This window comes from Homarus americanus, unplaced genomic scaffold (assembly GCF_018991925.1).
Source record: "Homarus americanus isolate GMGI-L3 unplaced genomic scaffold, GMGI_Hamer_2.0 scaffold32929, whole genome shotgun sequence".
In the NCBI taxonomy this organism is placed as follows: Eukaryota; Metazoa; Arthropoda; class Malacostraca; order Decapoda; family Nephropidae; genus Homarus; species Homarus americanus.
In genome coordinates this window covers 22,918,156-22,932,137 of record NW_024737097.1, presented here as the reverse complement: position 1 = coordinate 22,932,137, position 13,982 = coordinate 22,918,156, and the positions used below count along the sequence as shown (strand labels likewise).

The following is a 13,982-nucleotide window of genomic DNA, read 5'->3' as shown; positions in this document are numbered from 1 at the left end:
ACCAAGGCGACACTGTATTTAAATATTCAGAGGTATGCAGATAGTCTTGCTAAAACGATGAATACACAGACTGTCTGATTATCAATAGTGGATTTACATGATTTATATATATATATATATATATATGCAAGTAAATCACTGTAGGTGCGCGTGATCCAGGTATATGCTGATAACCACAAGGAAAGAAGAAAACACGAAGTTCCCAAGCGCTTTCGTGAGTACAGACTAAGGAGAAGTACAAAACAAGGTGTATATATACAGAGGAGGGTGAGATCAGGTCCACAATGGTCAGGTATCTGTATTAGGTAATGAGGCCATGTAATGAGGACCTAAAAGCTTTCCTGTCACACCTTAACAACTTAGCCCCCTCAATCAAATTCACTGTGGAATTAGAGCAGGACTGTAAATTGCCTTTCCTAGACTGTCTGATCCACAGAATAGGTAACTCCTTTAAGTTCAGTATTTATAGGAAACCTACTAATGTGTATTCATACATTCATTATTATTCTGCCCACCATAATAGAGTCAAACAGTCAGTATTTTCATCAATGTTTTTACGTGCTTTGAGAATTTGCAGCCCGGAATTCATTGATGAGGAATATAAATATATATCTATAATATTGGCTTGAACCTTAAGTACCCTAGATCCTTCATAGACAAATGCCTAAACATTACTAAGAAATCTTTCTATAGAACCGATCCCAAGCCCACCCATGACCATAAGAATCTCTTAGTATTACCATTTCACAAAAATTTCTCTCAAATTCCTGTACAACTAAAAATCTGGAACGTTAATGTGGCATTTAAAAACTCGTGCACTGTTAAGCAAATGTTAATCAAGAACTCCCCCAACAATACAGGTGGTTGCATTTATAAAGTTCCTTGCAAGGAATGGAATAGGTTTTACTTAGGCCAGACAGGTGAAGATCTTGTAACTAGACTTAAACATCATAAATATAGTGTTACGACAGGCCAGGAATCCAATGCTCTGTTTGTTCATTTGAGGGATAATAAGCATTGCATTGACTGGGATAATGCCTCCTCATTATTACCTTGTAATTCAGTTGACAGTAGGAACATTATAGAATCTAGTCTCATTAAACATACCGAAGCAGTCAACATGAATTTAAGTAATGGCATGTACAAACTGGACAATTTTATAATTAAGAAGATTTGTAACCAGGAGAGAAGGTTGGGTCACCTTACCCTCTGACCTGACTACCGACCGTTGGGGTGCTTTGTAAAGATTAATAGGGTCATTACCTAATACCTCACCATTGTGGACCTGATCGCACCCTCCACTGTATATATACACCTTGTTTTGTACTTCTCCTCAGCCTGTACTCACCCCTGAAGATGTGAGTTACACGAAAGCGCTTGGGAACTTCGTGTTTTCTTCTTTCCTTGTGGTTATCAGCATATACCTGGATCACGCGCACCTACAGTGATGTACTTGCATATATATATATGCATATATATATATATATATATATATATATATATATATATATATATATATATATATATATATATATATATATATATATATATATATATATATATATATATAGATATATATATATATAGATATAGATATAGATATATATAGATATAGATATAGATATATATAGATATATATAATATAGATATATATATATAGATATATATATATATATATATATATATATATAGATATAGATATATATAATATAGATATAGATATATATATAGATATATATATAGATATATACAGGTGCTCTCTACATAACAACGTTCACCTTACAAACTTTCAGAGATACAAACATCATCACTAAGGGGGGGTTACCTGCCAGAAAAGCTGTTTAATGTGGATGAGACTGGATTATTTTGAAGAAAATTCCAGATAGAACAAACATTACCTAAGAGAAGAAGAGTGAGCCAGGGTTTTAAGGCTGTATTAAAGGGTATAGCTGAACTAAATATACATAATCTTTTCATTTTTTACAATATGTTTGGTATCTACAAGAGTAAAGTTGGACTTACAAACAAGCCTCAGGAACGTAACTTGTTCGTAAGTAGAGGAGCACCTGTATATATATTTACTGTGTAGTACAGTAATGTATATATATTGTTTGAACTTGTTTGTGTGTGTTGGAGAAAGTTTGTCGTGTGATTTTTTTAGTACATTTTTAGGCCATATTTGCAGCATTATCCAGCATTATATCAAGTCTCTTTTATTTATATCATAAATTTGTAAGCTACTGAAACCTTTTTTTACCTCTTAAAGTTATGTTAAAAAGTGCAAATAATAAGTTTGGTGTCATGTTTAATTTTAGAGGCTGAGTTTTCGGCTGTTGAGAAATGGAATGCAATAGATATACAAGAGAAATATTTTATACTGAAGGTTTTGTTGTGCTGTAGTGTCCATAATTCAGTGCCATAATGAACTTTTTTCTAGAAATTGACATTAAAAGAAATCCTTAATGTTGGATGATAATTTTTTTTTCTTTTCTTGGAGATTGAAATAGACAAAGGTAGTGTAAGTATTATTTAAGAGTGTCGGCTTATGGGTACTGACTGACCAATGAATCAAAATATGCATTACACGTCACACCTCTCATTCTTCAAGTGCACAAAACACTTAAATCATAACTACCGGTATAACTTGATTTTTTTTTTAAATAAGGATATCACGTACAGGTTGAATATATTTCAATTGAACACTTGTGGGTGGTTTTTTGTGAGAGGTACGCGTGGCCCTGTGACGATGCTGTTGATTTAATGTATAGTCATGGTGAAAAGTCCTGTCGCCCCTCCTAGTACTCCATGAACCCCAAGATTCAGTCTCGTGAACACAAAGCAGTAGAAACAGATGCACTATTCTGTCCACTGTTGTTTCGGGTTCATGAGTCTGAATCTTGAGGTTCATTGAGCAGCAGGAGAGACAACAGGACTTTTGACTGAGTAACAGTGAATGTGTTAAAAGTTTTGATGGACCTTTCTTTAAGTGTCTTTCTGTATTGTGTGTGAAGATACAGGAATTTTTTATTAAATTTATTCTTTATTCATTTGTAACAAAGGGAAGGAGGTAGATGTATGGCAGTTAAAATGTGATGAAAATAATGTGCCGCTGTGTAGAGCCATGTTTAGAATTTGTTATTATTATACAGTACTGCATCATATATTGGTTCCTTCAGTGGTTTTTATGTTTATCATTGTAAGATTTGGGTGTGTGAGCACAAGTGGCACATTGTTAAGTACCCGGTAGTGTCCGGTGGTCCTCGACACACAGTACACATCACCAAGAGTACCTCAAAGATCGGCAAGTTTTTGTTATATTTAAGTTTTAAGAATTTAGATTACTGTACTGTATAAGGAACAAATGTTGTAACATCAGGTTGGGAAGAAGTAAAAAAAAAAAAACACAAGTGACCAGACTTGTAATGTGTTCACCGATAATGTACGTCTATATAGTGGAACTTCTAAAATTTGGATTGATTGAAGCCTGACTCTTTCAGAATTCTGGGATAAACCAACTGTTGATTTATATAATGTATATACAGTATACTGTACCGGGAAATGGAAAATTTACCAGCTTGAAATAAATAAAGATACTGTGTACAGTACTGTATATAAAAATTCTACAGTCAGTAAAAAAAAGTATGGATCATCCTGCTGTCCATAACAATACAAAACATTGTGTGAAAACTGTAAACATATACCTGTGGTGACTGCCATCAGGTGATTAATGGTCATTTTCTATTCCATCAACGTTGGAGTGGTCGATGCTTGTTTTACTGACTATACTGTACATTACATGTATACTACAACTACTGGGAACACTGAAAACTGAAAGAAGTTAATAGACAAAAGGAAAAATAAGTGTATATTTGATTTACTTAATGGGTACAAAAAAAAAATTGATTTTGGGGGGTTATTTTCTGAGTGTTGGAATATATCTATGGTCCAGGCCAGAAATGATCCAAAGTTTAGTTTTCCGAACCAAATTTCAGAGATCCTACTGTAAAACCTTTAATGTGTGTGAATTGTGTTATGATTCACTGCACTGTTTTATATATCATGACAGTTTTGGCTTTACATTACTGGTATACTATAATTAATGACAGTAGTGAATGAGTTAGTTAGTACAGTATACAGTGATGTTTCCGAGCAGTTACTGTACTACTGAGATGTACAAAAATTTACGAGTCATTTTCATTACATTTATTAAAGGTACAGTACATTATAATGATTTTAGTCAATCATTGTACCTTTTGAGTGTCCTTCCTTACACATGTATAGTCAGGGTCAAAAGTTCGCTCTCAGTGGTGAAACAGTCACAGGACTCAGTCTCCAAACTGATTTACTCTGACTGTCATCTGGTGCTGGTGTGTTGTTCTATCTCATTTAGGGTCGATACTGCTTCAGTTTGGGAGGGAGCAAACTTTTGACACCTTCAGAACAGATAAAACAATAATAGTTTTGATATGGTGTTGTGTTCCTCCAGATATTTTTTAATTTAATGGAAATGCTGACCACCACCTTCCTCTATGTACCAGTAGACATCGTCTGCATATAATAACAAATGGTTCTAGAAGGTAAATACGTGCGTACACTCGAGTTTCCATGTTATCCCAGCAACAGTTTTTTAGGGCACTATAAATATTCATCAGTGGAGCCGTTAAGGGGAGAAGATGACTCAGTTACAGATTTAATGTGTGATTATATTGGCTTCCTGTATATGGTACTGTGCCATGATAACCTGCTTAGCTGACCCTTTCCACCCCAGGGTAAATCTACAATAAAGGGAGGTTGAATAGAGAATGTTGCTTAGTACCATAGCAGTAATGAGGTATGAGAATTGAATACCTGAACTGCATAAAGATTTTACCTGCGTACTATACATTTCTTCTACAGCTGCCAATATTTCTTTGTTACGTGCGCTATGAACCATTTTTTGTGGTCTACAGTGCTTGTTATTTTTTCATGCAGAGCTTTTGTATAATAACGATGATATTACTGCTGGTTCTGTTATTGTGAGTCCCTTAATTACAATACCGTACTGTCAGTCTCCACTGTTTTGCTCAAAGTCCAGATGAATTTTTTTTTTTCACTTGCGTACTGTATGTGTTTGGTGTGTTGACCAGGAAACATAACTATACAGGGAATAAATGACTAGACTTCAGTACTGTATATCAAAATCACTGTCCCTTTGTTAGACTCAAATTATAGTTTATCAAGTTTATTGTTGTTCATTTGACAGACAAAATATGTTTGTGTAATTTTTAAATTAATAATCAACATAAAATTTGGATGCAATAATGGACAAAATACAGTACTGTACAGTACAGTACTGCAATTCCTTGTTCATTAAATAATACAGTGAAACCTCTAATGGACTACATGGAGAGGAAATTTTGTTATATCGATGATCCATTAAATGTCAAACCCTCCATTTAAAAACGTTTATATGGAGGTTTCACTGTAATGTAATCATGAGTCCAAGAATAAAATAGACACAATGTACATCTATAATAAACTGTATTATTTTTTTGTTAAAATAACAACTTTCACTTGCCATTTGTATTGTATCCAGCAAGTTTTTTTTCAGGTGTTTTGAATAAAAGAGTTCCAAACTACAGTATATTTTTGTAATTTAATTCGGTTTTGATAATGTTTCATCTCTTATGACATAATATTGATCCACTTTTTTATTTACTGGTGATGACTTAAGGCCAGCTGTGCCATTAGGTCTTAGTTATAGTTCACCTGAGTAGTGTGGACCACGAGCTGCTACACAAGTATTCTCTTAGTCCATCAAACAATGTTTTTTATTTCCACCACTTGTCCGCTTTTTAGCCATTCAGGTGTTTGGTCTGTTCTTTATTATGACGTTCATTGACCAGTATTAATACAACACCATGCAGGAAGAAACTGAAGTACATGGAGAAAACCTACCATGTTTGGTAGTGTTACACTGGATAACACTCCTCACATGGGGACTAACTCCTGGACACAGTAGTGACGGGTATACTGTACTGTACCACCAACACCATAGCTTCTTATCATTATAATAATAAAAAATAATAATTAACGGTTTATTGAAAAAGTAATGCAGCCAGAAGGCTGAAAATATACATTGAACAAAAATGACTTATTACATACAAAGATATGGGGTGGATGGGTCGTTTAACATAAGAACATAAGAAAATAAGGAGTCTGCAATAGGCCGGTTGGCCTGTGCATGGCAGCTCCTGTCGAGAGTTACTACCACTCTCTATCATCAATGAATCTATATAGCCTCCTTTTAAAACTTTCCAGCATTCCGGCACTTATACAAAGTTGCTAAGCTTGTTCCACTCGTCCACCACCCTATTTGTGAACTAGTTCCTTCCTATCTCCCTCCTAAACCTAAACTTATCCAACTTAAATCCGTTGCTCCGAGTCCTATCCTGCATGGATATTATAAGAACTTTATCTATATCCCCTTTATTGATTCCTTTCACCCACTTAATTACTTCTATCATATCTCCCCGCACTCTTCGTCTTTCTAGGGAATGCAAGTTAAGTTTCTTTAACCTATCCTGATATGGAAGGTTTCTAAGTCCCGGAATCATTTTCGTCAGTCTTCGTTGCACCGACTCTAGTGAATTGATATCCATTCTATAATAGGGGCACTAGAACTGAACCGCACAAGCGAGGTGCGGCCTAACTAGCGCAAGATATAGTTGCAATAAGACCTCTGCACTCTTGTTACTTACACTTCTAGATATAAAACCCAATACTCTGTTTGCCTTATTTCGAACATTAACGCACTGTTTTCTAGGCTGTAGGTCCGGGCTTACAAGTACCCCTAGGTCTCTTTCACAAGTCGATTTCTCTAGGTTGATGTTGTTAAGGCTGTATACACTGACAGTAATTGTTCTTCCAATATTAAGTACGCTGCACTTGCTGGTGTTGAATTTCATTTGCCATTTTTCTGACCACCCCTGCAGTTTATTTAAAACCTCCTGTAGTGCTTTTGCATCCTGCCCTGAATTAATCTGCCGCCCTATTTTGGTGTCATTTGCAAACTTGCTTATGTCACTGCTGATCCCAGTATCTAGATAGTTTATGTAGATTATGAACAAGAGTGGGCCTAGTACTGACCCCTGGGGAACCCACTGGTTACACAGCCCCACTCAGATTTAACACCATCTACACTGATCCTTTGCGTTTTATCGGTGAGCCATGATTTTATCCAATTTAAAACTTTCCCCTCGATACCATGAGCCTTAACTTTTCTCAGAAGCCTTTGATGCGGTACTCTGTCAAATGCTTTGCTAAAGTCTAAGTAAATAACAGTAATTTTTGTCATTATCTACTACAGGTACCTCGAAGACTTTCTTAAAAAACGTAAGCAGATTTTCCCTTTGTAAACCCATGTTGAGAGTCGTAGATTAATTTGCTTTTCTCTAAATGCGATCGGATGCTATTTCCTATACTGTAATTGATTCAAGAAATTTCCCCACTACTGACGTCAAACTGATTGGCCGGTAATTTGACGCTGATGCTGTGTCTCCCTTTTTTAATATGGGTACTACATTTGCCTGTTTCCACAAGTCTGGCACAACTCCCGTGTCTAATGATTTTGTAAATAAATTTACGAGGGGTCCGCTAATCTGTTCCCTACACTCTTTCAAGACTCGAGGGAAAATTTCATCCGGCCCTGGGGATTTTGTCTTCTTTAATTTATTTATCCTCTTGAGAACATCCTTTTTTCTGATAGTGATATTCTTTAATGTCTCTTCTTCCTTTCCCCTAAATATCAGTTCCACCTCTGGAATTTCCTTGCGAATTTCTTCTGTGAAAACTGATAAGAAGTAGCTGTTCAATGCTTTGCTTATTTCTTCACTGCCATTGATCACTTCCCCCTCCCTGACTTTAAAGGTACCCCTTTGTCCTATATACCTGGAAAAATCCCTTGGGATTCGCCTTGGATTCTCTTGCTATTCTGATTTCATAGTCTCTCTTTGCTTTCCTTACATTTTTCTTAACATTCCTAGATAGTTCATTACACCAATTTCTGAGCTGCTCCTCCCCTCCCTTTAATTTCTTATAAATTCCTTTCTTTATTCCTATGTCATGTTTAAGTTTTCTGGTCATCCACCTTGGCTCATTCTTATTTAACCTAATTTTTCTGTATGGTATATTTTGTTCTTGTGCTTTACGTAGTATACTAGTGAATATATTATAGTCGTGATCAATTGTTGTGTCATCTGTGACCTCACCCTTTCCTACTGGGGACTGACCTAACTGTTCCCAGGTGACCTCACCTAGGTACCTTCTTAACCCCTGATAATCCGCCAACCGAAAGTTTGGGACTCTGACCATATTGTCATTGTTTTTTGTTTCCCAATTTAGGGTGAACCTGATTTCTCTGTGATCACTGTTACCTAGTTCTTCCCCTACTGTGATATCTCTGATAATATTTTCTTTATTTGTTAATACTAGGTCTAATATATTGTCACCTCTAGTAGGTTCTGTAATTAGTTGTTTAAAAAAATTGTTCTGTACTGCGTCTAGGAAGTCTTCAGATTCGTAGTCACCTACAATGTTGTCCCAGTCAATATTTCTGAAGTTGAAATCCCCCAAAAGCTTTCATTACTGAAAGAAGAAGGAACATGAATTGAACATACAAATTATTATAGTTTACGGTTGATGGCCCGGGCCTGGACTGGTCATGGAGACACCAGGTGGTGTGGTTTTCACATGGTGTAGTAACTCGTCCTCGGATGTTGATATGAAGGACGTCATGTGGTCATGGGGACACCGGGTGGTGTGGTGTTAACGTGGTGCAGTAACTCGTCCTCGGGTGTTGATATGAAGGACCTCACGTGGTCATGGGGACACCGGGTGGTGCGGTGTTAACATGGTGCAGTAACTCGTCCTCGGCTGTTGATATGAAGGACCACACGTGGTCATGGGGACACCGGGTGGTGTGGTGTTCACGTGGTGCAGTGAACTCGTCTTCGGGTGTTGATATGAAGGACCTCACATGGTCATGGGGACACCGGGTGGTGTGGGGTGGTGTCACAGTACCCCACCCTACTGGGTGGTGTTGTGTTATTTCGAAATCAGGTGTGAAGCCGACCCAATGTTGTTCCCAAGGTGGACTGATTAGCACCTCCTTGTCAGAAGATGGCGGTCAGTTCCCAGCGGTGCTTATCTCACTGGTGGGTCACGACTCTCACTGGTACTGTCTAGTGCTGAATTCACTGGTTTAAACACTGTTCATCACTGTTCAACGCTGGTCCCACTTCTTTCCGAAACGAAATTGTCACTTTTGATTATGTTGATATCCCGGTGGTGAGGATGGGTCGGGGAGAGGGACTTGGGGAATGGGCCAATCATTGGCCAAGGCAGGCAGCTGCTCAGCAGGCGCAGCGCCTGAATAGGTCTTGACTCTACGGTGGTCAGGGATGTAGTCAGCATAAAGGGAGTTGGTTATTCTCACACTGATAAAAGGAACAATTCTTTGTTCTTAAAGATCATCTTTAGATCATATAGAAATCTTAAAGTAAATTACTTTGTTTGTAATAAATACATTATTAATATTAACTGATTACATTATTTATATTAATTAGAATATATTTACATCTATAGCTACTAAATCCACTTTGTTTTTATTACAGTATTGAATTTGTTGTGTTACTTATGGGAGGTTGAATTGAGTGATGCTTACCCGTTGCCTCAGTAAATGACAACAGCGGGAACTAGTTTACCTGTGGGAAACGGCAGGTGTATGGGAGTGTTTTATGTTTGGTCATTTAACAGATTATTTTGGTGATAAAATTACACAAAATATTAACATACCATAACTTTAACCAAACAACGTTAACCTCACATAATAATCTCAAATAACATTAACCTAACATAATAATAACCTGAAATAACATAAACCTGACAAAATTAAGCTGATAATATTAACCTAACGTAACTTTAACCTTACATTACCTGCCGTGAACTTAAGTAAATAAAACCCGAAAGTTTGCATTTAACCAACTACTGTATATCACTAACTTAATAAAAAGTTAATATGACCTTAACTTGACATTCTCCTAATCTAACCTTAACCTAACTTTAACTGAAGTAGCCTTAATCTAGCAGAACATTGACCTAACATCAAACTAACATAACATTTATCCTAACAAAACGTTAACGTAGTGTAAACTTAACTTTTGTAATCGGACTTTGACCTTAACCAAACCTTCATGGTTATATATTATAATGGCCAAGGTCTGGGATAACTTTAAACGGACCACCTCAACATTAGCCACCCCAGGATATTTAACAGATGATTAGCCACCCCAAATTACTTTACCTGAAGATTAAGCACCCTAGGTTATTCATCTGAAGACTTGGCACCCTAAGTTATTTCACCTGAAGATTAGGCACCCCAGGAAATGTATTTATAATTATGTACAGTATGTATCTGTATACGAGATGACATTGATTCAGTACAGTACTGTATATACAGTACAGCAGAAAGAGAGATATATTGATATATTTATTTAGTAAAATCATATACTTTTACTTTTCTTTTATCCTCTTCACCACAGATCGGCCTGTTAGCTGCTTGGGCGATCGGTCACGTCTGCGTACGCACTGTTGGTAAGTACTGGGCATGCAATGGCTCCTGAATGTACCTGAACCTGCTCCAGTGTTGGTCAAGTCTGGTCTTGAAAGAGCTCACACTCGGTGCCGTCACAACACTCTCTGGCAAATTGTTCCAAGAGTTCACAACTCTCACTCCGAAAATTTTGCCCACACAGTTTTTTAGGCTTGCGGCTTCTTCAAGCTTGAGCTGTGACCCCTTGTGGGGCGAGCGTCCGCCAGCTCCAGGTAAGGACACTCGACTGATTAGTGCCCCCTGAGATGCTTATACACCTCAATTAGGGCCCCCCTTGCCCGTCTATAGTATAAGCTAGGCAAGTTCAGGCGCGCCAATCTCTCAGGGTAGCTGAGGTGCAGTAGTGCAGGCACCAGTTTGGTGGCCCTCTGGACATTTTCAATCAACTGACAGTCCCTAGTATATCTCGGGGACCAGACGAGGTGACAGTACTCCAGATGGGGAATCACTTCACTCTTAAAGATCGTTACGAGGGACGGACCGTCTAGATATCTGAAGGATCTTCTTATAAGACCTAATGCTTTATTTGCCTAATTTACCTTCTTCTCGGAATGGCCCGTAAACTTCAGCTCAACATACACACCTAGGTCCTTTTCACATTCAGTCTCAATTAATGTAGTCTCTTCGTCCCGTTGGGACATATGATACGCCTTCTTACCGTTGCTACATCCCAGGTGCATCCTCTTACACTTCATGGCATTGAATCTTAGCAGTCATTTCTTCGACCATTCTTCTAGCTCACAGAGATCCTTCTGCAGCTCCTCAGTTTAGTTGGTTCTTAATTTCCTGAAATAACTTGGCATCATCCGCAAACATTTGTATGGAGGAATGTACAGCGTCAGGCATGTCATTTATGAAGCAAACAAACAGCGAGCCCAATACACTGCCCTGTGGTACCCCACTTGTGACGGTTACACATGATGATTTCGTGCCATTAATCACCTCACACTGCTTGCGGTCATGTAGAAAGTCTTCTAGCCACGCTAAGACATTTCCCCGAAACCCGTACCCTTCCAGTTTAATTTTCAGCCTCTCATGGGGTACACTGTCGAAAGCCTTGGCAAAATCTAAGTATATAATGTTGATATTACCACCTTTTCCAGAATATGGGTTCAAATATCCAATATTCCTGTACTTTGAGTAATTGTGTTAAGCAGGAGCGCCCCGGCATAAAATCGTGTTGGCAATCCTTTACAAGGTTGTTTCCTAGTAGATGTTCCATCATGGCATCTCTTATAATGCTCTCATGTACTTTACATACAATGCTGGTCATGCTCACCGGTCTATAGTTGTTCGTGGAGTGACGATCGCCCTTCTTGAAGATAGGACTCACATAAGCCATTTTCCACTCACTGGGGACCTTTTGTTCATCCAGGCATTACAGGAACAGGATCTTCAGGGGCTCGGCAAGCTCGTTGCTCAACTCTCTTAGCACATTTGTTTAACTCGTAGATATATAAAGATAAATATTCAAAAGGGAGAATCGTCATAAAAGTCAACAAAGGTTTATATGTACAACGATAGATGTTTCATAAAAAATCAAATGTTACATTGATTTAGCATATACCGTATAGTGCAATGATAATAGTGAAAAAAGTACAAATTATAGAAACCGGTCAAAATTAATAAATCTGTTTTAATCAAAACAAGAAAGGCGTTAGACGCTTCTATTTATTATGTATACAAAAGATGATTCAGTAATATACCCTTTAGTTATTTGTTCTAGTTTAATGCTTACCCCCCAAAAAATAATACTAATCTAGATCGTGAAGGTTTAAGTAAGTACAAGTGAATGTTAACTATTTCTAAAACATGCTCGGTATTCCTTTACAAAATGAAATAATTATCATTACAGTTACTTTATTAATATCATAACAATTTATAAAAAACAAATATTATAACTCTTATCGAAATCTTTGAAATTTACAACATTTTCGCCACTTGAACGTCCAACCCTTTAGCATCTTCAAGTTTATCTCTGTGTGTGATGGCTAAGTTTCTTTAAAGTTGTGTCTATTCATACACTATTTTTTATTATAATTTTACAAATGTTTGTGAAAGTAAAAATGAAATAGCGTTTATTACAATTTATCCTCAAGCTGATACTGGTCACACGTCCCCGGTGTGGCATCTTGTGAGGGCAGACAATGCGCAACAACGGATGACGGATATAATGGCTTTATGCGTAATATATCTCAAGCTGATATATGTATATATATATATAATAGATAATGATGCAGATGGCTTAGGTATATAAGTATTAAGATATTAGTGTTTATGGAGCGAGTTATCGATTACCGATGATAGAGAGTGGCGGCGTGGGTGAGGGCGGCGCATGCGCAGTATCGATCATTCACCCCAGCACACACAGCTCCGGCGGCTGCTCCTCCATTACTCCTCCTCCGCCATTTTGAGTCAAGCTGTTGGGTGTGTGGTGTTCCCTCTTATTGTCCCAAGCCATGGCGATGGACGCTCAGGCTCAGGCCAAGAATATGGAAAATGTGAAGAAAGAACCGCAGACGCCGAAAGCAAGTGAGAACGGTGAGAACACGAGTAACTTCCGCGGCGGCGGCGGGCGAGGTGGACGAGGAGGCTTCCGTGGGAACCGGGGCGGTGGCGGCCCTGGAGGCCGTGGCGGTGGAGGCAGCACAAATCTAGGCAATGTTCAGACCTCGACTCAGGTGCCTGGTGGTATAGGGAGTCTGGGGGCCAGCAGTGGCGGCGGCAGCAGCAGCAGTAGCGTCGGCCGTGGAGGAGGCGGCGGCGGCGGCGGCGGCGGCAGTAACAGCCACAACAACACAGACAACAGGAATGACCAACACCCACACCAGCATCACCAACAACACCAGAGGAGTGATCAGCGGGGTGGCGGTGGCGGCTACTATAGGGGTGGTCGAGGACGTGGCGGCCGAGGTGGTGGCGGCGGTGGTGGCGGTGGCGGCTCTAACTATGGCGACAGGGAGGGCAGCTCTCAGAGGAACCAGGTAAGTCTTGTGGCCGCCGCTATTGACTAGTCATTAGCCATCAATTAACTAAACATAATTGTATTGGGTAATTTTAAAATGTGAGCCGCCATTTTATTAGATGTTTTTGATATATTTACCTACAGGTCAGGTCAGGTCAGGTCGGTGTACTTCCAACTCGGCCCATCTTAAATAAACAGCTCTGCCCACTCATAACTAACTCGGCCCACCTTACACGCTTCAAACAAGTAGCTGACTAAAGGTTCAGGAAAGCGTTTGAGATATGTTTTATGTCTCTTTTTGGTTCGCTGAAATACGAAGTGTGTGTGAGTGAATACCGAGGGTTCAGTCGGTATGAAGGACGAATA

General features: G+C 38.5%; 1 protein-coding gene across 6 annotated transcripts in view; it reads left to right on the top strand.

Annotated features, from left to right (window-relative positions):
* Window positions 1-12,993: 12,993 nt before the first annotated feature.
* LOC121873345 (hrp65 protein-like) overlaps window positions 12,994-13,982 on the top strand; it is a 96,863-nt gene continuing 95,874 nt past the window's right edge. For 3 of the 6 annotated variants that reach the window (XM_042376883.1, XM_042376881.1, XM_042376880.1), the window contains exon 1: window positions 12,995-13,635. In XM_042376883.1, coding sequence (XP_042232817.1) covers window positions 13,111-13,635 — 525 coding nt within the window. In that variant the 5' untranslated portion in view covers window positions 12,995-13,110. Of the gene's footprint in view, window positions 13,636-13,982 lie in introns of all 6 variants that reach the window. The other 3 variants (XR_006090220.1, XM_042376884.1, XM_042376882.1) reach the window with 2 other exon arrangements.